The sequence below is a fragment of the Chiroxiphia lanceolata genome, chromosome 5, assembly GCF_009829145.1.
Source record: "Chiroxiphia lanceolata isolate bChiLan1 chromosome 5, bChiLan1.pri, whole genome shotgun sequence".
In the NCBI taxonomy this organism is placed as follows: Eukaryota; Metazoa; Chordata; class Aves; order Passeriformes; family Pipridae; genus Chiroxiphia; species Chiroxiphia lanceolata.
In genome coordinates, this window is record NC_045641.1 from 72,253,554 (window position 1) to 72,278,254 (window position 24,701).

At 41.5% G+C, this 24,701-nt stretch overlaps 1 protein-coding gene across 1 annotated transcript in view; it reads left to right on the forward strand.

Moving 5' to 3' along the window:
• Positions 1–24,701, forward strand: part of ITPR2 (inositol 1,4,5-trisphosphate receptor type 2) — a 239,252-nt gene that overhangs the window by 113,525 nt on the left and 101,026 nt on the right. The window contains 3 exon segments of the mRNA XM_032688283.1: positions 9,751–9,941; positions 10,668–10,810; positions 12,315–12,423. Coding sequence (XP_032544174.1) covers positions 9,751–9,941; positions 10,668–10,810; positions 12,315–12,423 — 443 coding nt within the window.

The following is a 24,701-nucleotide window of genomic DNA, read 5'->3' on the forward strand; positions in this document are numbered from 1 at the left end:
ACAAGATGATCCTTAAGGTCACTTCCAATCCAGACCATTCTGTGAGTCCATGAGAAATTGGGGCATTTTCAGTTATGCTGGGCTGCATTTGCACAAGCTGTTTTAAGGAGCAATGCACAGCAGTTGTGCATTGGAGAACACTCATCATTTTTCTCTTCAGTTCCTGGGAGATGCATTCACTATTGTCAGGCAGGCCTGGGCTTATTCAGATTTTGTCCCATCAAGGAGTTGGGGATTGAAACCACAATTGTCCCACTCCACTCCTTAGCTTCTCCTCTTAGTCCTCACCATCAGACTCACTCAATTACTGCTGTTACAGTCAGCCCTGTCAGGGGAATATTGCCTTGCATTGTTGCTGAGACCAAATTTGGCCCTCAGGGCAGCTAATAACTTATGTGCTTTCAAATCAATTCAAACACCATATTAAAGTGGAACTTGTTTTAAAACTTCTTATCCTGAAAATATTCTTCACCAGTACATAGCTAAGACTGGCAAAAGTTCATTAAGTTAAATTTCTGTAAATACAATTTTAAGTCTTCTGCCATGACAGAAGAAAAGGGTTATTCAGTACAGTTTCTAAGTAGTTTCAGTGATGCTGATTATTTGTAGAATAAGGTTCTGCTCAGTGTGAATAAAAATCTGAGTAGAGGCAGAGATACATAGAAACTGGCTAAATTCTATTGTTGATACCTTTTTTTAAAAGTATTAATAAATAATGATAAAACAATATGAGAGGGTCTCTTAGCCATCTGCAGCATCTGTGGCATTGTAACAATCAAATCTAAATTTAGGTTTTTGGAATAGCTTTACAGAAGTATCATTTAACATTTCAGCCAAAACATCTCATTAACTTTTTGTGTGTGTGAGAATAAGCAGTTACCTAAAAACTTAGCAATTTGTTGTGCAAATGATTTAATTATGAATCCATCTGGCAAGAGAACTTTGGAAGTTAAAGACATTTTATTTCCTTTATGCTACAGCTACTACAATCTCCCATACAGCTCCATCCCTACAAATCCTTGTTTGTGTGTTTAACATTTATGTCCTTGCTCTTCTCTGACAGTTCTGGAAGCAGGCATCAATAAATCACTTCCTCTGGGAGTCTGGAGAAAGGGGAAAGAAATAGGGCAGATGAGAGTATTTTTGAGACCGAGCACACCCTCTTGTGCTTCTAAGCAGCTCAGTGTCTTCATTTCTCTAGAACTGCACCTAAAATCAAATTCTAGCTCAGAGAGGTTGCTGTGTTGTCTCACCAAGATAAGGGTATTTGGAAACTCCTGAGCATGGGTTTATTTTCCATTTGGCCCTGTGCCTACAGCACACAGCTGATTTTAGCATGAAAAATTCACAGCAAATTACAGCTATCCAGAGCTCTGGTGATTTATGGATGAGTCAGGCCCAAGGTCTCACTGCGCTTTCTCTTCTCCCATGTGCTAGGGCAAGAGGAAATAGCCTCAAGCTGCACCAGGGGAGGTTTAGATTGGATATTAGGAAACATTTCTTCATGGAAAGGGTTGTCAAGCATTGAAACAAGCTGCCCAGGAAAGTGGTTGAGTCACCAACCCTGGAGGTATTTAAAAGATGTGTAGATGTGGCACTCGGGGATTGATTTAGTGGTGGACTTGGCACGGTTAGGTTACTGGTTGGACTCTATCTTAAAGGTCTTTTGCAACCTAAATGATTCTATACTGGTGAGACAGCCAACCTGAAATTGTCCCCACAGCAGCTTGACAGGGAAACCATGGGTCCCTTTAAGGGAATGGCAGATCCAGCTTTATGGCCAGGTATGCCAGCATGTGAAAGGGCTGCTGTTCTTTGGTGGGAAGTCTTCTGTGTGCCTCTTGTTCCTGGGGGAGCCAAGAGGAAAGCCCTGCAGCATGTCATGGCTGATATTTGGAGTCTTCTTCACATTTGTGACTTGGTTCCCTGTTTGGTGAATTTAATTTTACCTCCGCTACAGTCCTTTCTTTCATTCCATTTTCTGTTTCATGGAGATGGTGTTTTATAAATAAGGTCTTGTGCTGTCCTGTGGGTCCAACCTCCTTCTTGCTACTCTGGCTTCCCACCCCTGGGACCTCAAGCCATGCCTTGGGCGCTCTCAGGCGTGGCAGAGCAGAGCTGAGCTGTCGTTGAAGGGCATTGCCCCATGTCCTCCTCTGGGACTCTGCAGCAGCAGGGCAGGGAGGCTGGGCAGCCTCTGGCATCGCAGTGGGCTGGCAGCCTCAGAGCTGCTCCCTGAAAGCACATGTCAGCAGCCACATTGCTGATCTCCTTGCCCATATCATAATAATTAAGGATTCATCACTAATGGTAAAATCAAGCACAGTAAAATTGTGTTGTGTTAGAAAATTACCACATTTTTATTTAGTGTTTTATTTTGATGGTTCAGAAAGGGAGTGTAAGGGAAGAGGTGAGGGGGGTTTCCCCAAAGAGCAAGTTGGCAGGAGAAAAAGCAGAAGATGATTTGACAAACACCCATGTGCAAAGTTTGGCTGTTGAGCGGAGATTTTAACTACTGGTGATACTCAGTATTTTTAGGCACAGTGTCAAACGTGTCTTACCTGGGCTAATTGAGTAGTCCTGCCCCTTTTTTGTGGAAATATTTGGAAAAACTGCCCCAGCTGGGGGTACCAGAGGCTTTTACAGTTGAGGCCCTTCTGTGATTGGGTGTTCCACTACCCAAAATGGTGCTTTGCTTTGAGAAGCTAGAGGCATCTTCCATAACAAAAACATGGCAGCCTTCTTGTGCCTCTTTTGCTGCCTATGTATGTGGACCAGGTTTGAATTTTGGCTAGGCATCTATAAGCACCCTTCTGCCCTTTTTATTTTCCTCTTCTGACTTCCAAGTCTGACAGCTTTAATGTTAAGGCCTTTCTGTTTCACAGCAGGACTTAAAAAAAACCCAAACACTAAAAAGATTTTTGTCTATAGGGAGTATTGGACAGATTTATAGCAGGCACCAAAGACTTCTGACGGAAAATAAGTGTAGTATAGAGTTGAAAGAACAAACTTGATTTTTTCTGTGTGTATGTTGCTATGTTGTTGCCCTGGATTTAGAAATTAATCTCAGGAGGAAGAAAATACATACACAGATTTCCCAAGATATCAAAGATCCATATAATGTTGCACTTTTAAAAGACCCATTTCAGAGCAAGCTTAAGCAACATACATTCTTCTCAGTGCTTACTAGTTTGTTGCTGGCAGGTGGATGCAACTATTGCCTCAAGAGCTTATGATTATTACATCTGCCTTCTGATGAGCACTGTAAGAATGTGCATTATCTTCCAGGTCAACAAAATGATATGTTGCAGAAGCTTTTTTTCTGATAAGCCTGGTACTTCACTCCCCTTGACCACCAGGGAAAAACTGCATAAGCTTTTCAAGCTTCACTTGGTGCTTTGTCTCCAGGCAGTTTCCTGCCTCCAGTTCAGCAGCAAGCACAGAGGCTTGTTTCTCTTCTTCAGCAGACTCCTCTCTGGCTCCAAGCTGGATATCCAAGATTGGTATCCAACATGGATACCAATGTGCACCAGTTTTTTATTGCCCAGTAAACATTTGGCCGCCTGGCATGAATAGAAACGCCTGTGAAATAATATAAGTATATTAATGTGCCTTGGCCACACGGATTTCTGAAGCGAGTTACCACAGTAGTGAGAATTAACACATTAGACATATATCACTTTTGATTTTTTTCTCTGTTATTACATAGGGCTGAGCTTTTGCTTGAAAATGCACTCCAAAAAATGAATGATCAAAACTCTGATAAAATAGTAACAAAATAAAAATGTTTAAAAGGTCCCCAGACCTTTGTGAAAACCGAGGAACTAAGACATCTAATCATTTCATTTATTTGAAATGAATTCATTATCAAAGGACTTTCAGTTCCTACATTTTATGGTCTTTGCAAGGTTGAGAAGGATTAGAGGCCAGTCTCAAAATTTGCATTTTAAACCATTTACTGTCTTTCCATAAAGATTGGGGAATATCGCCTGTCCTCCCAGCTAAAGTTTGTATATCCTAAACTGGAGCAGGGTGTTTCTCCCAGGGCTGACCAATCTTTCAGGGCCCATGCAAAGAACTGTCTTTGCTTCTTAATTAAGTGATGATTCTTCTATCTTCACCTTAGAGCCACAATTTTCTGTTACAAGGGTGAATGCAGTTGTGTTATACTCTTGTTTCTGGAGTATCCATTAGCTTTTCCCCTTATGTTTTTAAACATTGCATCTTCCCTCTGATACTGTGTGTATCCCAAGGATGTAGCCTGTGCTGTGCTGTGACCACCACTAATGAAATAATTGGAATTTCCCACATGACTAAACAGTAGCAGATAGGAAACCTGCATTTTGTTAGGCTGTGTCTCTTGGCAAACCCTTTATAAAAAACCTGTTAGCAAGCCAAATCACATTAGTCATTATCAGATTATATCCTACGATGATGTGCAGGAGAAGCAAAAGGAGAATTCTTGTTTCCATGCTACAAAATTGGAGGCAAGACATGTAAGACTGTCATTTTCCTAAGTTCAAAACTGGAACAGGTACAGAGGAAGCACTACTGTGATGGTCAGGGGAAAGGAGAACCGTATTACAGAAGGGACTGAGAAAGCCCCATGTGTTTTTGCTACCAAAACACAGTCCTGTGTTTTTGCTCTTTTAAAGTACTTAGGAAGATAAATAGTTGCAGAGACATTTAAGCTGAAGGACAGTGGTGACCCAAAACCAACTGGACATAAATTACAGGAGGTTGTAAATAACCAAAATAAATTTAGATTGTAAATCAGAGGATTGGAACCAACTTTGGAAGGATGTCCTTGGTCAACGGGCTGAGAGAAAATGGAGAGAGGAGGGGTGGCAGATAAGCTCCCTTCATTTTAAATGGAGCTCCATAAATTTTCCCAAAGATATTAAAGAACATGAGTTGTCTGTAACAGAGAACAGTTGGTCTGAAGGAATAGTGAAGTCCTTTCTACTCGAGTATTTATTCCCTAATTTCAGGTCACCAATACCCCTTTGTACAGAATCCGAAAAAAACTCTCCTGTGGCTCTTCCTGATCATGCTTTTATGTCCTCTAAAGCCCTTTACTTTTCCCTGACAAATTACAAACAGGATACATTAAACATAAAATCTAGGTCACATTTTATTGCTTCTTTGGAATTATTGTGCATCTTTTAATGTCCATATAGATGAATTTTCCTATAACAATTTTTTTCACTCCTGAAAGTACGTTTCTTTTGCTTCCCATTTGAGCTTTAAAACCTGATTTCCATTTTCTAAAAAGATAGACCTTCATTTTCAATTTTTAGTTCAAATAAAATAATTATCCTGTTGTTACTTTTTTGACAGCAAGAAGAATAACATTTCAGATGAAACACATATTTTATTCTATTTTAACTGTTTGTGTTTCCCTAATTGCAAGAAAAATTCAATGATGATCTTTTTACAGGCTGATAAATATTTTAGTGTAGATTTTCTGTTGGAAAAAAAACATCCAAGTGAAGGGTACAAGACTGGCAGGTTTGTGTCTTGTCTACACAAAGCTTTTATTTCCCTTAAAAAGTCTTGCTGTCTCCAGCATTAGTGTCTCTCCATCCAAATGCATTTGTTAAGCAGTCAGTAAATGATTAAGGAGCTGGAGGGACTGATTTATGGAACAAAATTAATTGAACTAAATATGCATTGCTCCGTTATGTGACAACTGGGAAGTGTGGGAGAACATGATATAGTTGTCTGCAGCTACCAGAGGGGTGTAAACAGCAAGGAGAGGAAAGGCTTCACAGCCAGGCACAGCTGTGGCTTTTTCATGACCCACACCTGGTGCTGCAAGGGGTGAAACACCTGCGGGTCCCCCCAGAAACGTGCCCCAAGGATGGTTTAGGGTAGTGCAAAGAGCGCTGAAAGAGCTGTGAAGCCACGAAATGCTGTTGTGTTTTGTATACATTACAAAAGGTAATGGAGTGAAATTTAAAATTAGGGAACACTCGGTGGAAATAGCAATAACAGCAAGGCTCCTCATGGCAAGGTACATTATTCTGAAGAATGGGCTTCCAAGGAAAATTACAGGCAAGGGCCACTTCCTGGAAATCCTTAGTGCTAAACTGATCCTCAGGCTCAGGCAGGCAGCACAGTGAAAGGACAGTGCTTCAGCAAGCATTCCTGAAATAGGTCCAATTGCTGTGCTTCTCTGGAGAGAAATACATGCAGGTAATTTAACCAAATAACACCTCTGCCCATTCCAGCCTTTCTGGGAGCAGCTGGATGTGCTCCTGGGACTGCGGGGGAGTCTCGTTCGCTGATGGAGAGTGGCTGGATTTTTTGCTACTTGATTCTCAGCATTAATGTTGCCCTTTTCTTTTGAGTCCCTGCCTCAGAGTACTTTTTCATTGTTTAAACAGTAAGGGAAAGCAAAGCTGCTGATGCACTGGGTGCCCACAGCTCCATCCAGCACGGAGCAGAACACTTTACTGTGGCCTGACTGGATTTGCAGCACTGGGTTTCTTACCATTTCCATGGGTCCCATTTGCTTGGCTCGAGTGTGGCTCTTGCTGATGGCATAATTGGGGGATTTCCCAGCAAATTCCATTTCCTCTGACACTGGCAAGCCGGTGTTACATGTTCAGGGTGTAATTAGCCCTGTGCACGGTGCCCTAGGTAGGAACTGGGCAGTATAAAAGCTTGAGACATGCCCTTCACTGCAGGACAGAATTTATCTTTGCTGAAGACATCACAGAATATTCTGAATTGGACCCACAAGGATAATGGAATCCATATTCTAGTCCATCCTTGTAGGTATCCTGCTGGATACTTATGGTACCACTGTACATACAGCCATGTAGCTTTTTCCCAAGTTCACTAGTCAGATGAAAGACAGAATTTTACCCCCTCTCAGCTACTTTGTCTCCCAGCTCTAACCCTACTTCACAAGTTTGACTGCTGTCCAAAAGTATTTCTAAGTGGAACAAAAATAAACATGCTTTTAAATATTTGATGTTGATACTTTAAGGGAGATTGACACATTTTGAAGAGGAAAGCAGCCTGCAACACCTAAATTAAAAATAAATATTTATGTTCACATTTGTTCATCAGCTTTCCAAAATGTAAAAATATGTTTCATGTTGTTTTAAATAATGAAATGTGAAACAAATGAAAGATAAACTTTCTACAAGCTGCAAAGGAATAAGAAGACAAAGGCTCTGTTTATAGCTTAGACTTCAACAGTGCCCTTTGACAACCAATACAAATCTTAATTACAAATGGAATTATACATGTAAGAACTGTTCAAAACAAAGGAGTATTTTTTTTCTCCCTCTGGTTTTCTTTGTGATAGTTTTAATTAGCTGCAACTCTTTGAACAATCATAGTCCTTGACTGCTCCTTAGACACTGATGGAAGTTGTTAATTTCCATGGCATCTGTAGGACTGCAAAAGTCTGGGTTTTTCTCTGAACAGAGTGTTCCCCATTGCTAAATTTATTCTTCAATATATCAGGATTCTGCATGCATTCCACTTAATTGAGAAGTGAGCATTGTCCAGTAACATTCCAGTGATTGACATTAGGACACAATAAATTGGATTAATAAGCTGCAGCACCTACTCACACTGGCAGAACTTTAATGGACTTCTCTAGTAAAGTAAGCCCCAACAGGGCAAATGTGTTTTGAAAAATAGCCCAGTTGGAGAATATGGAAAAAAACAATCATTAGAAATAATGGCCAGCCATCCGTGGTATTTTCCACATGTTAATCAGAACCTGCCTTCAAAACAAAAGGAGAGTGGAAAGGAAAAGTCAATTTGTCTCTTCCCATCTTGACCTAAAAAAAAAATGTTTATTTTTTCAATTCCCTGTGGCAGACTATTTAAAAGAAGGTGCCTACCAGAACCAGATGAGATCTCTCTTCTATCCCAGTGGAACAGCCTAATCCGGAGGAGGGTGCCCTGCACCTCTGGGAGCCATCAAAGGGATGAGAGTACCCCTGACAGAGCTCCCTTGCCACAGTCTGAGACTGGGGGGTGAGGTGTCACAGCCAAATTTAGGTTTATAATAAATTCTGCCGTTACAATATAGTGTTCAAAGGGAGAGAAAGTTTGTGCCTTTTGGGATCTGTGAGTCACTGTGCTTGGCAGCACTCGAGCCTTCATTCATCCGAGCTGTGTGCCTGGCTCTGCTTGCACATGCTCCTGTGGGGCCTGATCCATAGGCTGTTCAGGAAAGAAGGTTGTCTGTTGACTTCACAAGTTCAGGACTTCAAGTTGTATATGTTTTAAGAGCTGGGAAGGAGGAGTGGAATATTTCTGATGCCTCTTCCTGCTGTGGACAGTGTGTGTGTTGGTGGGGAAATGCCTCAGGGAAATGTTGAGCAGAACTGCAACACAGGCTGATGCTTTTTATAAAATTTACCTTCTTTCAATAAGGAAAATGAAAAAATCAATTATTATTAGTCATTATTCCAAATGAACTAGAACTACTTCTCCATTTTGCTTCTAAGTTTTTATTAAGCATGAACTATGCCATGGTAATTAAGTGAAATGACATAGAATACAGAGCCTAAGCACTGGAATGTGACCTAATCTTTCAGAGATATTACTGCATTGATCACAGAACCACAGAATAGTTTGAGATGGAAGGGACCTTAGAGATTATCCAGTTCCAACCCCCCTGCCATGGGCAGGGACACCTTCCACTAGACCAGGTTGCTCAGAGCCCCATCCAACCTGGCTTTTAACACTTCCAGGGATGGAGCAAACTCTTTGTTGAATTTCAGACAACTCTTGCTGAGCCAGGGAAGAATGTCACTGTGATGTCCAGTGGGATGGAGAGAAGCAGCTAACACAGAAACTTTCATGTGGGAGAGGGCAGATACCTTCTAACATTGCCTTTCAAACTGCCTTCTCAGATGACAGTTCAGAATGCAAGAGTAGTTTTAATAGTGGATGCCCTGTAGGGATTCCTGCAAGCCTTTCCTCATTTTTTTTTTTTTTTGCCTCTGATATTGTCTCTACTGTCACTTCCTGCCCCCTAAGTCTAAAAACTAAAAAAAAAAATTCTTTAACTATTGATTAAATTTTTTAACTATCAGTTAAACTATCAGATGTTTATTAACTATTAGATATATTGTAGTGGCATCCAGGAATCCAGGGTTTGTCAATCCCAGCAGTATAGGAAACCCAGAGAAAAGAGGAGACAGTCTTTTTCAAATTTAATTTGTATGCACTTGGTTTCTCAAGGTCTTCACAGGAGAAATACACAGAAAAGCAGCAAAGAGCACTTGGGATGAATTGGATAAATGTGCATATGTCCACTAGAAAGAAGAATTTTAGAATTTGCTTCTGAATAAAGTAAAACTAGCTGTTGAAATAATAATGCATGCTCCTTTTGTTACTCTTATTAATATCTCTGGATCTGATTTTTTTTTAGTAAAATAAAAATTCTGTTTTAAAAAATAAATGTATCTATAAAAATACATACTGGAAATTATCCCCATCTCATTAAAATTGGTGCAGCTTTCTTTCTTTAACAGGATTATGGCTGATTTCTACCACTTAGGTAGAAGTAGGTAGGTAGTATCTTACGTATCCTTATTTTTAGATATAAGGCTCCTTATTTTTAGGATCCTTATTTTTAAAACCTGTTGAAGTGATATCCCCCTGCCCCTTAACTTCAGGAACAGTCAGATTTTGCACGCCATGATCTTGATAAGATTTTCAAGTTTTTGCCACTGTAAATGTCTTACTTTAACTTTTTTTTTCCTGTTAAAGCAAAGAACCGTGGGATTGCAATTCCAGTGGATTTGGACAGCCAGGTCAACACCTTGTTCATGAAGAGCCACTCTAACATGGTGCAGAGGGCAGCCATGGGGTGGAGAATGTCAGCCCGCAGTGGACCTCGCTTCAAAGAAGCTCTTGGTGGGCCTGCCTGGGATTACAGGAATATCATAGAAAAACTGCAGGTACAAAACCAGCTTGGGCAGTGGTGCCAGTGCATTTATCTCACATGTGCCAGATGTGGAAAGCCCCAGCAGTCACAACCCTGTGCCCCAGAGGATCATCCAAACACTCCCTGAGCTCTGGCAGCCTTGGTGCTGTGCCCACTGCCCTGGGGAGCCTGGTCAGTGCCCAACCACCCTCTGGGGGAAGAAACTTTTCCTGAGATCCAGCCTGACCCTGCCCTGACACAGCTCCAGCCATTCCCTGGGTGCTGTCCCTGGTCCCCCCAGAGCAGAGCTCAGTCCCTGCCCCTCCTCTGCCCCTCCCCAGAAAGTTGTAACTGCAGTGAGGTCTCCTCTCAGCCTCCTCTTCTCCAGCTGAACACACCAAGTGCCCTCAGTGTCCTCACATGGCTTCAAATCAAGGCCCTTCACCATCTTCATTGCCTCCTTTGGACTCTCTTTAAGGGCTTCATATCTTTTTTATATTGTGGTGACCAAAACTGCACACGGTATTCAAGGTGTGTTCTCCTCAAAGTGGTCCACAGAGCAGGATCTCCTTTCTGCCTTTTCATGGCCACGTGTCCCTCTTTTGCTGCAGAGGAGGCAGTGGAGCTTTTAGGAGCTGTTATGTCAGGTCTGTATCACTGGCGATGGTCTATGAGATGGAGATCACTTTGTGCACGTAGAGGTTCAACATCATCAGGAGTTTTCTTGCAGCTCTGAATACTGTCCTTCTTTCTTCCCCAGGATGTGGTGTCCTCCTTGGAGCAGCAGTTCACTCCCATGATGCAGGCTGAGTTCTCAGTGCTGGTTGATGTGCTGCACAGTCCAGAGCTCCTTTTTCCTGAGGGGAGCGATGCCAGGATAAGATGTGGTGCTTTCATGTCCAAGTAAGTGGTGTGCAGAGGGGCCTATTTGCTTTGCTAGGAAGGATGGCAGGGAGTTAACACTTTCAGCAGCACTTAACTCTGATTTTCAGCAGAAATTTATGCATGCAGGTGGCTGAGTTCACTACTGAAAACTTAAACTAAGGGGTTTTGCTGCATGTTTTGTATTTCTCAGCAGTTTAGGAGTCTGGAGAGGAGCAGAGAGAGAGGTTGCTTGCCTTGCTTACCTAGAAATGGGATGTTAATAGCTTGTTAAAACTGTGGCAGGCTCAACTTCTGTTTTCTCAATGGGCTACTTTTGCTATGAAGTTTCTCCAAATCTACAGCATTAACTGAGACTTTCCATAGTAGAATTTTCTTCATAGTGAAGCAGTGGGGGGCTCAGGGCTAGTGGGTTTTTGTTGAAGGTTTTTTTTGGTATAGCAAATAGATATTTTTATTTTAAACTACCAACAGCTCTTTTAAAATACAGTTCACTGGCACCCCTACCTCGTTTTGAATTATTAGATATTTTATTTGCAGTCTATGCATTGGAATAGAGTCTTGCAAATTTTTTATTAGTCCTCAAGTGAGATGCCCCCCCGCCCTTGAGAAACTATAATTTAAACAGAGATAACTTGAGGGAAATTAATGCATTTGGCAGCTCTCCTGATTCCTTGGCTATTTGCATATTCTGCAGAGGTAGTGTTATAACAATATACTTTGTATATTTGGAAAAATTAAGCTAAATTTTGGGGTTGTCCCATCTCATGCCCTCTGTCCAAGTTCCTGTCCCAAGTCAGCATCAAATCATGTGTAGGGCTGATGGATGTGGCCCATGTACTGCACAAACATTTCTCCAGCAATGTGTGAAAAAGTGCAAGGATCTGTGTATGGACCTGCTCTGCACAGACAGGCTGCTTCTAATACCAGCTTAATCTGACTAAAATCCAAACTCCTGTCACAGCCATAGCTGGAGATCGAAATGTACCCTGTTTTGTAGCTTGTCAAGTTGTTGTGTGAATGTAAACAAAGGTTATGTTTCATCCAAATGCCTGTATTTCTGAACACTTCCATGAAAGCTTTTTGATGATTGTTTTGGCTGGATACCATTTGCTAATTGTATCATAAATATATTTTAACCATTGTGGAAGTTGGAAGGTGTAAAGGTTGTAACTTTTAAAGGTTTTGAGATGCATGGTGAGCACTGCTTACCTTTAAATAAAGGTTAAAATAAGTTACCTTTAAATAAAGAAAGGATGAAATAGCAAGTTTGGATCTTAATCTGGAAGCCCTCAGAAAAAGTGAACGTAGAATTCTGCCTTCTGTATGGGCAGTAAAATATGCAAAGTGACACAAAAACCACCTTGAAAGTCCCATTTCCTTTTTAATTACGATTTCTCTTGACTACTTCTATTTCCTTTCCTTGAGGAAAAATATAGTGACAGGCAATTTTTGCATAAAGAAATTGTAGTATGGCTTAGCAACAATGTGCAACGCTCTTTAAGGTTTAATATTTTACTTTAAGGTTGATTAACCACACAAAGAAGCTCATGGAGAAAGAAGAAAAGCTCTGCATTAAAATTCTTCAGACATTACGAGAAATGCTTGACAAGAAAACTAACTTTGCAGAAGAGGTACTGCTACCACTTTAATATTAAATATAGAACTAACAGCACGGTATTAAATGTTGGCTGTGGGACAGTAACAGAATCTGACATGAGTTCAGCTTTGTACATGTTTTAGAGATAACTTAGTGTCTTAGGAATGTGTGATAAGGTAGGAAGTTAGACTGGAACAAAAGAAACTATCTGCCTTACACAGTTTTGTGTGAGGGACTCGGCAAGAGTTCAGGCAAGGAAGATTAAATGAATTAGAAGTAGCAAGTATTACTATGTATAATTACTATATATTGGATATCTGGTATTTTTGGAGACTAGTCTGTTAATGTCACATCTGACTTTACCACAAAATCATATTATATATACATGGAAATATAAGGGATTTTTAATTGCAAGTGTACAGTTTTTCCCTGCTGCCTGTGGTGCCAGACTTTTGTACTCCATACACTTCTTAGTCCTTGTAAATGTGTGAAGGGAATGTGCAATGTTTAGGCAGAGCTGGCAGTTTTGGGAAGAAGTGGCATAGTCTGTACTCTGTAAGTGTCTAATTATTTCTTGCACTCCTCTCTCTCCCCTTATTGGCCATTTTTCTCTTCCAAACCCAAGTTTTTCAAATACCTCTTTCATTCTGCCTGTGCCTTTGGGTATCAGTAGCTGGATTAAGATTTACATGTCAGCTGTCCCTTCTTTTTGAGCCATGATTTTTGTGTGGTTTCCTCTTATCCGTATTTCTGGGTATTCCCCAAATCCTTTCAGTATTATTCACTCTTATATATGAATCATAGAGCTATTATTTAATCTCTCAGTGCTGACATCTGCCCTGCTCTACACAAGAATAACCAGTGTGAGCAGACAAAACCAAGCTCATCTTCACCTCCTATAAGAAAACTGTGGCTAGACCTGGTCCAATAAATTCTTTTTTTAATGTCATAACACAAATTTCTCAGGTGAAGCAGATATTATTATTCTTAATTATTATTCATATTTATTCTAGTAGATTTCTGGGTCCATAACACCACTGCATCACATGGGAAAATTGATTTGCTTTTGTAGCTGCATGCTTTTTGCCAAAACTCTCCAAAATAATTGCATGGACCCGCTAAAAGTTAACCTCATCTCAGGACTACGGGGGTGGGGGGGAAGCAACAATTTCAATGTATGGCTTAAGCAAAAAAATTGCCTATTTTAATTGCTCTTTATACCCTGTTGTGATGCTGATAAAGCGAGACGGAGTGAAGCCATCCGAGGGAATGTGCCCCACTGGTGTGTAGGGGCTTTTCACCTCTCCAGCCCAGCTTCTCTGGAGTGGACATAGGAGGTGTATTCCCATATCCCTCCACCATCTCCGTGGGGCAGAGTGGGTGGAAGAGCTCTTGGATAAACAGAATTTCTCCCTCGTGCTTCCTCTCGAGCCCCGTTGGTTTTACACTGCAGGATGTAATGAATCAGTGCAAACAAATAAATGAGTAAACAAGCTTGTATGGTTAGCAAGTACTTCCCTGGCTTGCTACACTTATGAGTCATTGTTCGTGCCATGGACTTTGGAACAGCAAAAATAGCACAATGAATAGGCTCATGTGCGTGTTTCCCATCTTTTTTTTGAACCATGATCTCACTGCCCATGAAGTTATTCAACTGTGCTATGCAGATGCTAAAAAAAAAAAAAAATAGTAGTAAATACATAATGGTAATACCAGAACAAAGCTAGAGGGATGCGTGACATTTTGACAGGAAGACTGAGTTTGTAAATCACGCATCAAAATGGGTTTTCTGTGATAAATCTGACAGAAATGGTAAACCTCCAGTTTCTGCAGACTTCTGCAGCATGAATCAAGGAAGAAATAATGAAATAAAATTTCCTCCTCTTTCTTTCTCATCTCACAACTGAGAGCCTTCTGCTGCCTTTCTCTTTCATTTCATGACTCAAAGGCAGCCTGTTTTATTGAAGGAGCAGGAGGAAAATACAGCTGTAGAGGCTTATTTCACCTGTTTTATGGCTGTTCCTGTCCCCACTCTGTTGTTGTACCTCCCCTTGCTGCTGTTCCAGGTGTCTGGTGCTCTCCGGGCTCCATCCTGGGATTCCTTTCCAGCTCTTGCTCGCGCATTGTTTTGCTTAGTGCTGCAACATCTTATCCTGTTTGGAATCAAAGTTTAATTTTGGAGTTTGATTTGAGGTATATAAATGACACATAAAACCTCTCGGTCATTGATTGGCTTTCATAAGTAATTCTGGGTGATTATTGCAGTCTCCTGGGAGAGAGTCCTAGTCCTATTTGTGACTATTAGGTGACTGACTGGAGTGAAACTTGATCTACAGCCCCTCTCTTGCAGAAGGCTCTTCCAGAACAGTGGAAGAAGTGTGGAAGTTGACATTGCCTCTGTTCAGATAGTTACTGTGGTGTCTAAATGTATTTATCTAAAAGCCTTCTTCAGTCTCCCTGTTTAAGTAGAGAAACAGGAGGGACAGAAAGGACTGTGTTTGGACTTGATCCGCCCCATCTATATTTGGTTTTTTTGTTGCTGGCCATTTTTATACCTATTTTACAAAACCAGAAGGACTGGAATTTTTGATATTTTTTTTTCCCAGCAAATCTTTTTTGTCCTTCACCCCACTGCTTGATTTCAGTTCAATTTCTGAACAAATGGTGCCTCTAGACCTACTTACACACGTCAGTTTGAATCTGAGTAACCTTTCCAAAAGCATCTGAGACACGTAGACCACTGATGCCTGTTCACTTTGCAAATGACAGGAGCAGTTCAAAATCTCGGCTGCCCTGCTGGAAGTGGCTGTCCCTACACAGAGCTGGTGGGCCAGGAGGGGCAGCCCAGGTGCTTCAAAGAGGGTTCACAAGCTTAAATGAAATCCTCAGTGAATTGGATGAAGTTGTTGAACTCCTGTCCTAATTGTGCTCATATGGCAACTTCTTAACCCGCTCCAGCTGCTAGCACATCAGTGCCTTGGCCATGGACAAACTTCTGATTTCCCAACTGTTCCTAAATGAGGTCAGCATCTCTGGGGGTAAAAAAAAATATTCTCTCTGATAATGTGTGTATATGAGGAGTTTAGTGTAACATTACTGGCTGATAAGGGTGCTAATGGGTGATAGTGCATTACAGAACATGGCAGAATCCAATCCAATCCTCCCTGCCAACTGGCACTTCCTAACGGAAACGCTGTTATAAATGAATTGAACCCTTCAGTAAGGGTTGCCTGTGCTGCAGAACACAGACTTCATATTTTTTTTCTTCTTTAGGTGTTGAAATACAGGATAAATAATTGAAAACTGCATTTTTAAGTGTCAGTAGAACAAAGACTGTGTAAGCTGCTTAATTGTCAAAAATAAGTAGTTGTGCTTTTTTGCCTTTTTTGGAAAAACTCATGAAAAATGTTGGTTTGCTCTGATACTAGTTCATGATTTAGAATCATGGAAGTAGCTTTGTGGCCTTTGGTTTTGCAGTGTTAAATGTTTCTGCATTCCACTTTAGGTATGAAATGTGAGCTGTCCCCTCTTCTTTGTTTGCAGCAATGGCACCAAATAAACGTGAAAAAACAGTACAGCTTTGGTGTAAATATAAATGTATTTTATTCCTGTAAGATGTGGTCTCCAACATGACCATACGGGCTCTTGGTCACTTTGTGCCAGAAGAACTGACTCTTTTCATATGGAGCTGTTGCCAAAACTCCAGTGAGTTTGTCCAAAGCAATAGTCCCAGTTCATTATTGTACTGATCTACCAGTCAAGTTGAAACCAGTGGGAGCTGCAGGTCTTTTTCTGCTGGGATAAATGGTCTCAGTGTGTCTTAGAAGCCAGAGATTTTGCTGGGAGCCACTACAGTGTCCCAGCATTGCAGTTCTTTGAATCACAGACATTCCCAGCTTAAACTGCATTCTGTTCTACAGCCTCATCTTTTCAAGATGATTTTACTTATTTGCATGTGCAAATTAGGCAGCATTCAGATAAATAGTATTTGGAGGTAAAAAAAAAGGGAGAAAAAAGAGAATAATTCTGAATATGTGGGGCTTGTTGAATGTATTCTACCTCAAAAGGATGTTTATTTTAAATAGGAGAATGGGATCCAAATTCCTTTATTTGTGTTACTACTCACATTTTGAATTAGTGGCACTGCAGAGGCATTCTGAAGAATTACATTTAATTTTTCCCTATTTCTGCTGTCAGTTTTATTTGTGCTGATGTATAAAAATACCTATGCACCAGCCTGTTTTTCCCTGTTGTGAGCAGTTCTTCTCCTCACTAAGCTCAGTGTGGCTGTGAGGTAATAGAAGGTTAGAAATATTACAGGAGAATGTGTATGCTCAGTGCTGCTTATATTGAATTTTTTTTAAAAATCACTTCTGTGTTTTAGCTGGTAAAGGACATTTTTGCAGTATCCTACCTTAGAAACTCTCTCCTTGGGAAACCAGCCGCAAGTTTGGGGAGGGACTGGAGGTGCAGGGAAGAAGAATGTTTGGTTACCTCTAGCAGTCCCAGCCAGGTTGTGACCAGCATTTACTTCTGGTCCAGTCAAGAAACTGCTGTTGAGGTTTTGTCATGACAGTTGAGAGATAAAAGTTGAAGTACAGCTGAGACAAACCCCTCTCTGTGTGTAATGCTTTACGTGAAGGTGGTGATGTGTTGCAGTACCAACGCCTGCGCTAATTTATTGCAGAGGAGAGGATTCATGGCTTGCTATTGCTGTGAATCCTCTGAGCCAGTAATTGCAGTGGCAGGAGCATCAGAGCTTTCAGACATGCAAGACTAAACATTAAATGTGGCCAGGCCCTTAGAGTGTGGTAATTTCTCATTATACCCGTACACTGACATTTTACAAAGAGAGAAAACCCACAGAAAACCAAACTAATGAAGTTTCCCTTCCCCCCCGCTAGGCTTCAAGCTGGAATAATTAAGCAAGGAGATACCATAGGGCATGTGATGGTGTTGTTTGTACTTGCCAGGTGGTTTTAGCCACAGTGCTTAGTGCCTCAGGCCGTAGGCCACTGCAGCATTTTGTTATTGTTGCACATTCCTGGTGCTTTGACATGTGGCATCAACTGGAATCTTCTGAATTAGCATCTCTCGTCTTTGGGTATCCCTTATCCCTCCCAAAATGGGCATCCTTCTGGACCCAAGGAGGATGCTGCTGTTCTCTGGGGTGGACAGCCCCCAGATATTCTGCTGGGTTTCCAATCACACACATTTGTAGAGAGATGTGTTTTGTTGCTGATGCAAAAACATGTAAGTATGTGGCATATGAAAAGCATGATTCCTTTTTAAGGGAAGATTTTTTTCTCTAAGTAACAGGCCCCAGGGATTTGATCCAGCTTTGGACTGCCACCTGCTTGTGTTCAGAAGCCTGTTCAAAGTCACTTTAGTTGGGCCAGTTGTGAGGTGCTTACAGGGGTCTGTGTTGGGCATTGCTCTTGTTGACCCGGACAAGAACTTTAAACTCCAAGTCATATATCAAGGGCAGGTGGGAGACAGCACTCCTGACCTCTTATGAAGTGCAACATCCTGATCTAGTGAAAGACAAGAGCATTTTAATCTGCTGCATGGGAAGTGAACAAATGCCTGACTACTTTGCAGGGCTGGGTGCATTCATGATTTTGTCCTCTCTTTTATATGTATTATATACGTAAAACTGTCACTGTGGTCCATATATATTAACTCCAGGTACTTTTATTTCAGGTGATAGTTGAGTGAGCAACAGTGTTCATTGCTCAATGGTACTTATTCTGCTTTGTTTCAAAACCTCGGTTATTTTGTCACAAATCTAATGGCAGGATGCCAAGGCTGAAAAACACACATGGTTGTGGAACATATTTCATCCAAAAGATAGTAGTTTCTCAGCAGCTCATATTTATCAAGTTTTAAGAATATAGTATGTTGTTATCCAGTTTTATTTCAGACATATTAAGCCCCACATACTGATTGACATATTATTTTGGAACTTGTATCATCTGCTTTTCTCACATACATCATCTTTCCTCTAAAGGAGCATCTGATACTGTAAAATATTTTTGTTAGATACTGATTTAGACAGCATCATCCAAACCAAGAACAAACTCGAGTGTCTTGTTCCTTGCCCTGAACTTCAAATGACCAACTTCTGCTGTGGAATTTCCCCTTTACACAGTGTATAGGGATGCTCCTTGTTTTTCCATTCCTGTTTCACATCAGTTCCTTTCTATGTACCTGGTATTGAGAACAGCAAAGCAGCAAGAAGATCTTAACTAACTACAGACCATTTGGCATTCTTCTCTATTACTATTACTTTTAGTTAAAATAAAAAGAAGAGTACAAGGGAAGAGAACTGTTTAACAAATAAAACTGTCAGAGCTCTGATGGTTCCTCTGATTCATCTCACCTTACTCAGGTACAAAATCCGTGGAACTGCTCAGGATCCTTTATGTGAACAACAGCAACTGGATTTTATTTTTGTTGCTGTTTTGAATACAGTTGGTATGGATTTCACTAAAGACTTCATCTAGAAGTTAAATTCCATGCTCACTACAGCTATTTCAATCAAATTGTACATCATAAAGACATCAGGATCAAGGTTTTCTTTCTGTCTGGTTTAATTTATATATTTTAAATTATGAACAGAGCAGCCAAGATTTTTAGGAAGGTAGAAGGTTCCAGCAGATACTAGATTGGCAAGGGTAAATGACCAAAGGTATGTTGTAGGTTAATATGTAAAATGAGTCAGCAGTTTTATCATGTGGTTCATGTCTCCAGGTGTGTGGAGTTTTGTGTCAGAATAGATTCATATGCATAAAAACAAATGTGAATATTTGTTTTAGATTATTTATTCCTATTCCATCTCTTTTTCTAATGAGCAGCATTTTACATCCATGGTGGAGTCATATTAGAAGATAAATATTTGAGTGTTCATTCAGTGTCCTCCCATATTGTTTTGTTTTTAATGGGGTAGATGTTTTTGCTTAGAATATCTGTGTTAATGCTTTGAGTTACTTAACATGAGGAAAAACACAATTCCCATGGCCAACCTAATATTAGTGATTGATAGTTGTTTAAAGTGTCCAGCTGACATTCCAAGGAGTCTTTGTGCTTATTCACAGGTGCAAAAGGGGCTTTCGTACCCTGCTTGTCTGATGCTGGGAGAGCTACACTGAGTAGGAAGGGAGTTCAAAACAACATATGGGAGATGAGTATGGAGAGAGAAACAAATTGCAGCCATCCTGAAGTTTGGGATAGCTATAAGGTTTTTTTGGGAGTTAGGAGAATAAAGCTGCATAAACCTTTTTCCTGACTGTGATTCTGGAGGATGTTGCTGCCCACACACTTTCTACTCCCTTTTAAGAATTAATGGCTATACAGAAAGTCCACAAAGTCAGTATCACTGCCAGGTAATGATGATAATTCTTCCTGGGGAGCACAGAGGACTGCTGCAGTATCGCAGAGACCACTGTGTGGCAACTGTGGACTTTTCAAAAATGTCTCCTGTCTGTGGGAGTAGGTCAGCTGCTGCTGCTGCTGCTTCTGCACAGCTCAATTCCCACAGCAGCCAAATGTCTGCAAGGGGGCGAGAGAAAATGTCTCCTTTTGGTTTTGAATTTCCCTGGAAGGGGAAAAGGGTTCTTTTGTTTTCTGGGTGGGGTTTTTTGGTTGTTGTTGTTGTTGACTGTCACAAATTTGCTGCTGCTTTATTTAATATGTTTGAGCAACAACCCTGTTTGTACTTTGCAGTCGCACCAGAGATAGCAGTGAGCAGAATTCAATGCCTTGTATTAGGGATGGCCAATGAATATTTATGATAGACCTAGGGAGCCAGTAATAAAAATGAAATCGGCACGATGCCACTAGATCCAAATCTTTGATCTCTGTTTTAAGAGAAAATACAATAAAGCAGGGGATAATGGACTCATTATAATGGAATGGTTAGTTATGGTTACTCAGGGCAGTGTGAATAGGTGGCATTACATAAACTGCTCTGGTCTAGGATTTATGATTCAGAAATGTGTTGCAGGCACTGAGTTTCTACAGAAAACATCAGTTTATGATATTATTTTGGTTTAGTCAGTCCCAAGCACAAGGGACTAAAGATATACCTCTTTCAGATACTAGGATGGGCTGTGCTCTTGCCTTACTAGGGGTAGCAAAAGCCGTAAGAACCAGCAAGGCCCTTCTGCTCGACCTCTTTCTGTGCTTCTGCTCCTCATTCATCATCCTGTGAGCAGGTAGAGGGAGAGTTGAGCATTGCAGGAAGGTGGAAATTAGATTCCAGTCCCTGACCAGGCTGTCTTGCTGATACCAGATGTGAGGGGACACTTGGGGTCATCAGGGAAGAGGGGACAGCTGCCAGTTTGGCATCACCAGGAGGATGCAGAGGTCGTGGCTGGAGACGGATGCTGCAGCAGGACCCACCTACGTCCACCAGGAGCAGGGAGAAACAGCTGAAACAGCTCGTGGGAAGCCTAATGAAGGAGCTGGTATTTGACAGGGACAGGGAGCAGGAGCGAGTGAGCTATTTTTCTTTTTAATGGTTGCAATTACTTGCTTAACACCCCTGCCCCACTAAGCAAGACGCAGAGGAGGGTTGATTCCAGGCCATAGATGAAAGCTGATCCTGAAGTCTCTGTCTAGCCAGGCAGGAGGAAGAAATGGAAACTCAGTGTTTTCTGATTCGTTTCAAACTCATGTAATTTCTAAGGGACTTCATCACTAATGACATCTGGCAAGGGGTTAGTCCCTAATGTGGCCCATCTTCCCCTTTTCAAGAAAAAGAAAGTATATGCTATAGTGAACTTTGGAAAACAGCTATTAAGCAACCACAGTAACTGCTTCTGATAGGATCTTTTTTTTTTTTTGTCTGATGAGGATTTTACCCAGCATGTTTGGCCTTGGAGGAGAGCCTGGATGGTATTGCCAGCTGGAATTGTCAGAGCTGCTTTGTCTTCTGTCCTAGGAAAACAGAAGCCTGGCGGGCAGTCACTCTCGCTCTTATTTCATATCCCTGCTTAGTCAGAGTTGCCAGCCCCAAGCACTGAAAATCCTGAGTCAGGCCACAAACAATCACGAGATTTGGCTTGAAAATCATGAGATTTTTTTAATTGCAAGTAGTTTATTTGGGATTTCTTTGAGTCTTTAGAGTATCTGTTCTGCCAGTTTTATTGTACAAATTCCAGAGCTTGAAAATATGCTTTGCTGAATTATGCATGTGTTTATTTACTGAAATGAAAGCCAGGTTCATTTATGGTTACCTGACCTCTGGAGTTCATGGGGAAAAGACCAGAATGTCTAAATGATGTGGGATGAGCAGGTTGCTCAGTGAGGGGCTTGTTCTGGATTGGTGATCACCCTGAGGATTATGAGCTTCATTGTCACAGTGTCACTTTGACCCGTGGGCTTTTTTGAAGGAACCTTTTTTTTTGTTAGGCAATTCCTTTGAAAGTGTCCTTTCGGTTCAGGGCAACGAACACTTTGCGCAGGTTGTTCCCCGTTTACCTTGCAACAGCTTTTCATGGGCAGCTTTTCATGTGGCTCCTTGCCAGCGAGGGCCCAACTAATCCATTCTCTTCCCGCTGCAGCTCCCCCGTCGCTCGGGTCTCGCCCAGAGCGCACACGTGCGGGTGCTTTGTGCCGTGCAGAGTCACGGGTGTCCTGTGCTGGCACAGTGTGGATGGCAGTGCTGGAAGGCAAGGAAACATGCACCGAAGGTCTGGACTAGTGTTGGTAACTCTCAGGTACAGAGCTGTCACTTGGGCTTGGGGAGAGCATCTTATAGCACTGAAAATTCGTTTGGGCAGTTGTCCGAAACATTTTGTCCCCAAGTACTGAGCAGTTATGCTGGCAATGTCTCCTCATATTCCTTTTTTCTGCAAGATTTTTACACACCCCCCCTTTTTTTTTCCTTGTTACTTTTCTCCTCTTTCTTGCAAAACCCTTGGGTTTTGACTCCTTAGCTGTATATGTGCCCCATTACTCCCCATCCAGTCTGCCTGTCTCTGCTGCAGAAGAAATTTAGATAACCTTGACTCACGGTTTTTCAGTACTAAGACTCCTTCCTGGCTCCATGGGAACAACAAGCTTCCCTTGAACCAGGTGTTTTCTCAGTTAGAGGTTCTCAGCTCTAGGGTTCCTCCCAAGCCACTCTACTGGGCACAGCTGAGCACTTTAGGGAACCAAACTCTTCTAAATATACAAATATTTGACTGTGGCTCTCTAAAAATGAAAATCTTTGCATTTAAACAAAATGCTGGGAGTCCTGCACATCGTTGGGAAGTTCTTCTTTTACTAATCAGGGCAGTGTTTTCAAAGGTGGAAATGCTCCTGGAGAATAGAATGTGCAGCCTGGAGCTCCCTTGATTTTGCAAGGAGACCCATGTTAACTAGATTGCTTTTGTGAGGCAGAGGATATAACAGTGGTAAGGCGCTGCTAGCAATAAAGTGTGTGATGCTCAGTAAATTTACCCTGGCTGGCACAGAGGATTGTTCTGGTTATATGTCATAGTCTTTATTAAATTTGTCCTGGGTGTTGTGAGCATTTTGTTCGTGTAGTCATGTTAATTTTGACAATAAAACTGACCATAAGGGGCCTTTTAAAAAATGGAAGTTGAAGCATTTTAAGCTGTCCTTTTCTTCTTTTTTCTTCACATTTCAGTATCCTTACAGTGAATAACATCATGCATGGGAAAACCTCAGATTTTATTGACTTTGAATTTTTGTTGAGCTAGGATTGGGAAGTGGCAAATGAATTGGCTCCTTCTGGAGTCCTACCTGATGCTTGGGAAAGTTGATTGGAAGGGTTTGTTCCTCCTGAGTGTGGTCTGCAGGTAGTCACTTGACTTAAATGAAACTGGTTTTATATAAAGAGATTATTTCCATACCTGTGATACTGAAAGAGCTTGTTTTAACTCAGTAGCCAATTCTTGCACACTGAGTAGTCTAAATACAGGTCTTTTACTTCCTTAAAAAAAAAAAAAAAGTAAAAACCCCAGGAAGTCAACTACTTGATATATACTTTAATTCAACATGCATTTAATGTGAGGCTTAAACTCTAAACAATTCCCTTGACTTTTTAAACCATCTTTCCTGGTTTTGCACATACTTTTTCCTTTTCTCTGTTTTGTTCTGATTTTTAGCTGAAAGAAAGACTTTATTTGTGAGCAGGAGAGGAAGTGTTGCTGGAATAATGTTTTCTTTTGATCTGTCCAACAGTTTATGGCTTCTATGTCTTAAATTCAGTACTTTGATCACTATCTGTTTTGCTACCAAGGCCCTGTGCGGTGTGAGTTTACTATTGAGGCAGCTGGGGCTCTGCTCCCCCAGCCCCAGTGAGAACCGTGAGGTAATAAAATCAGAGTAAATTAAAAGTGTTTTCTCAAGCCCTCTGCGTGATTCCCAGCTATTAATCTCCCACTGCAGCTCTGCCAGCTGAAAAGTAGCTGCTTTCTTGCCTGGGACGGTGCTGTGCACATCCAGCTCCATCTTCCAGCAGGGGCCTCCAGAGCCACAGGAGGTGGCGGAGCAGCCGCCAGGCAGCTGCAGCAGTGCACAAAGGGGCCCTTTCACACACGTTCTTGCTAGAAAAGCACATGTGCAGCTCAAACAAGTTCCAGTGCCCATCTGACTTGAGCAACAGCCACCGCAGGGAAGCTGTCAAGGTTTGGGTTTTTTTTTCTGAAATTGGTCAGTAGATATATGGCGCTAATGCATGTTTCTGACTTGATGAATGCTGTGTTTGGGCCCAGGATTTCGTTCAGTCTAGATTTTTTTGTGGTGAGGAGGGTTGCTGAAGTACAAGGGAAAGGAACTTATCTCCCCTCTGATAGGCTACTGGAATGCAGCACTGCTTCTTGCCCTGAGCCTGCTGTGCAGTGATGTGCCATCACCATGGACACGGGTCAGTGCAGCAGAGGGTACTTTTAAGTATCACAGGCTAACTCCCATTTTGAGCTCCTCTCCAGAGGACTGAATGACTCACCTTCAGAGAAGGTCCCTCTGAAAGTGGAAGCAGGACTTTGCATATGACAGTGCAGAACCTTGCTGGTTGGCAGGATGCCCATTTTCTCCTCCCTAAATCAAGGAGTGTGCTCCTGGGCTTTGTGAATGAGAGATTTGTTGGAAGAAAAAAAAAATGGTATGAAGTCTCGACAAACACTGATTTAGTAAGCTTGGCTTTCTGTATAAATTCCTGTTCTGAAGTTGGCTTCCATTGGGAAAAAACATAGTTTTTAAAATTTGCTGAAATGTTGGCATACAAAAAAAAGAGTCGCTTCTTGAGTTGTACAGACTCCAGAGACTCTTCCTGCTGTGTTGGCCAACTTGACTTGC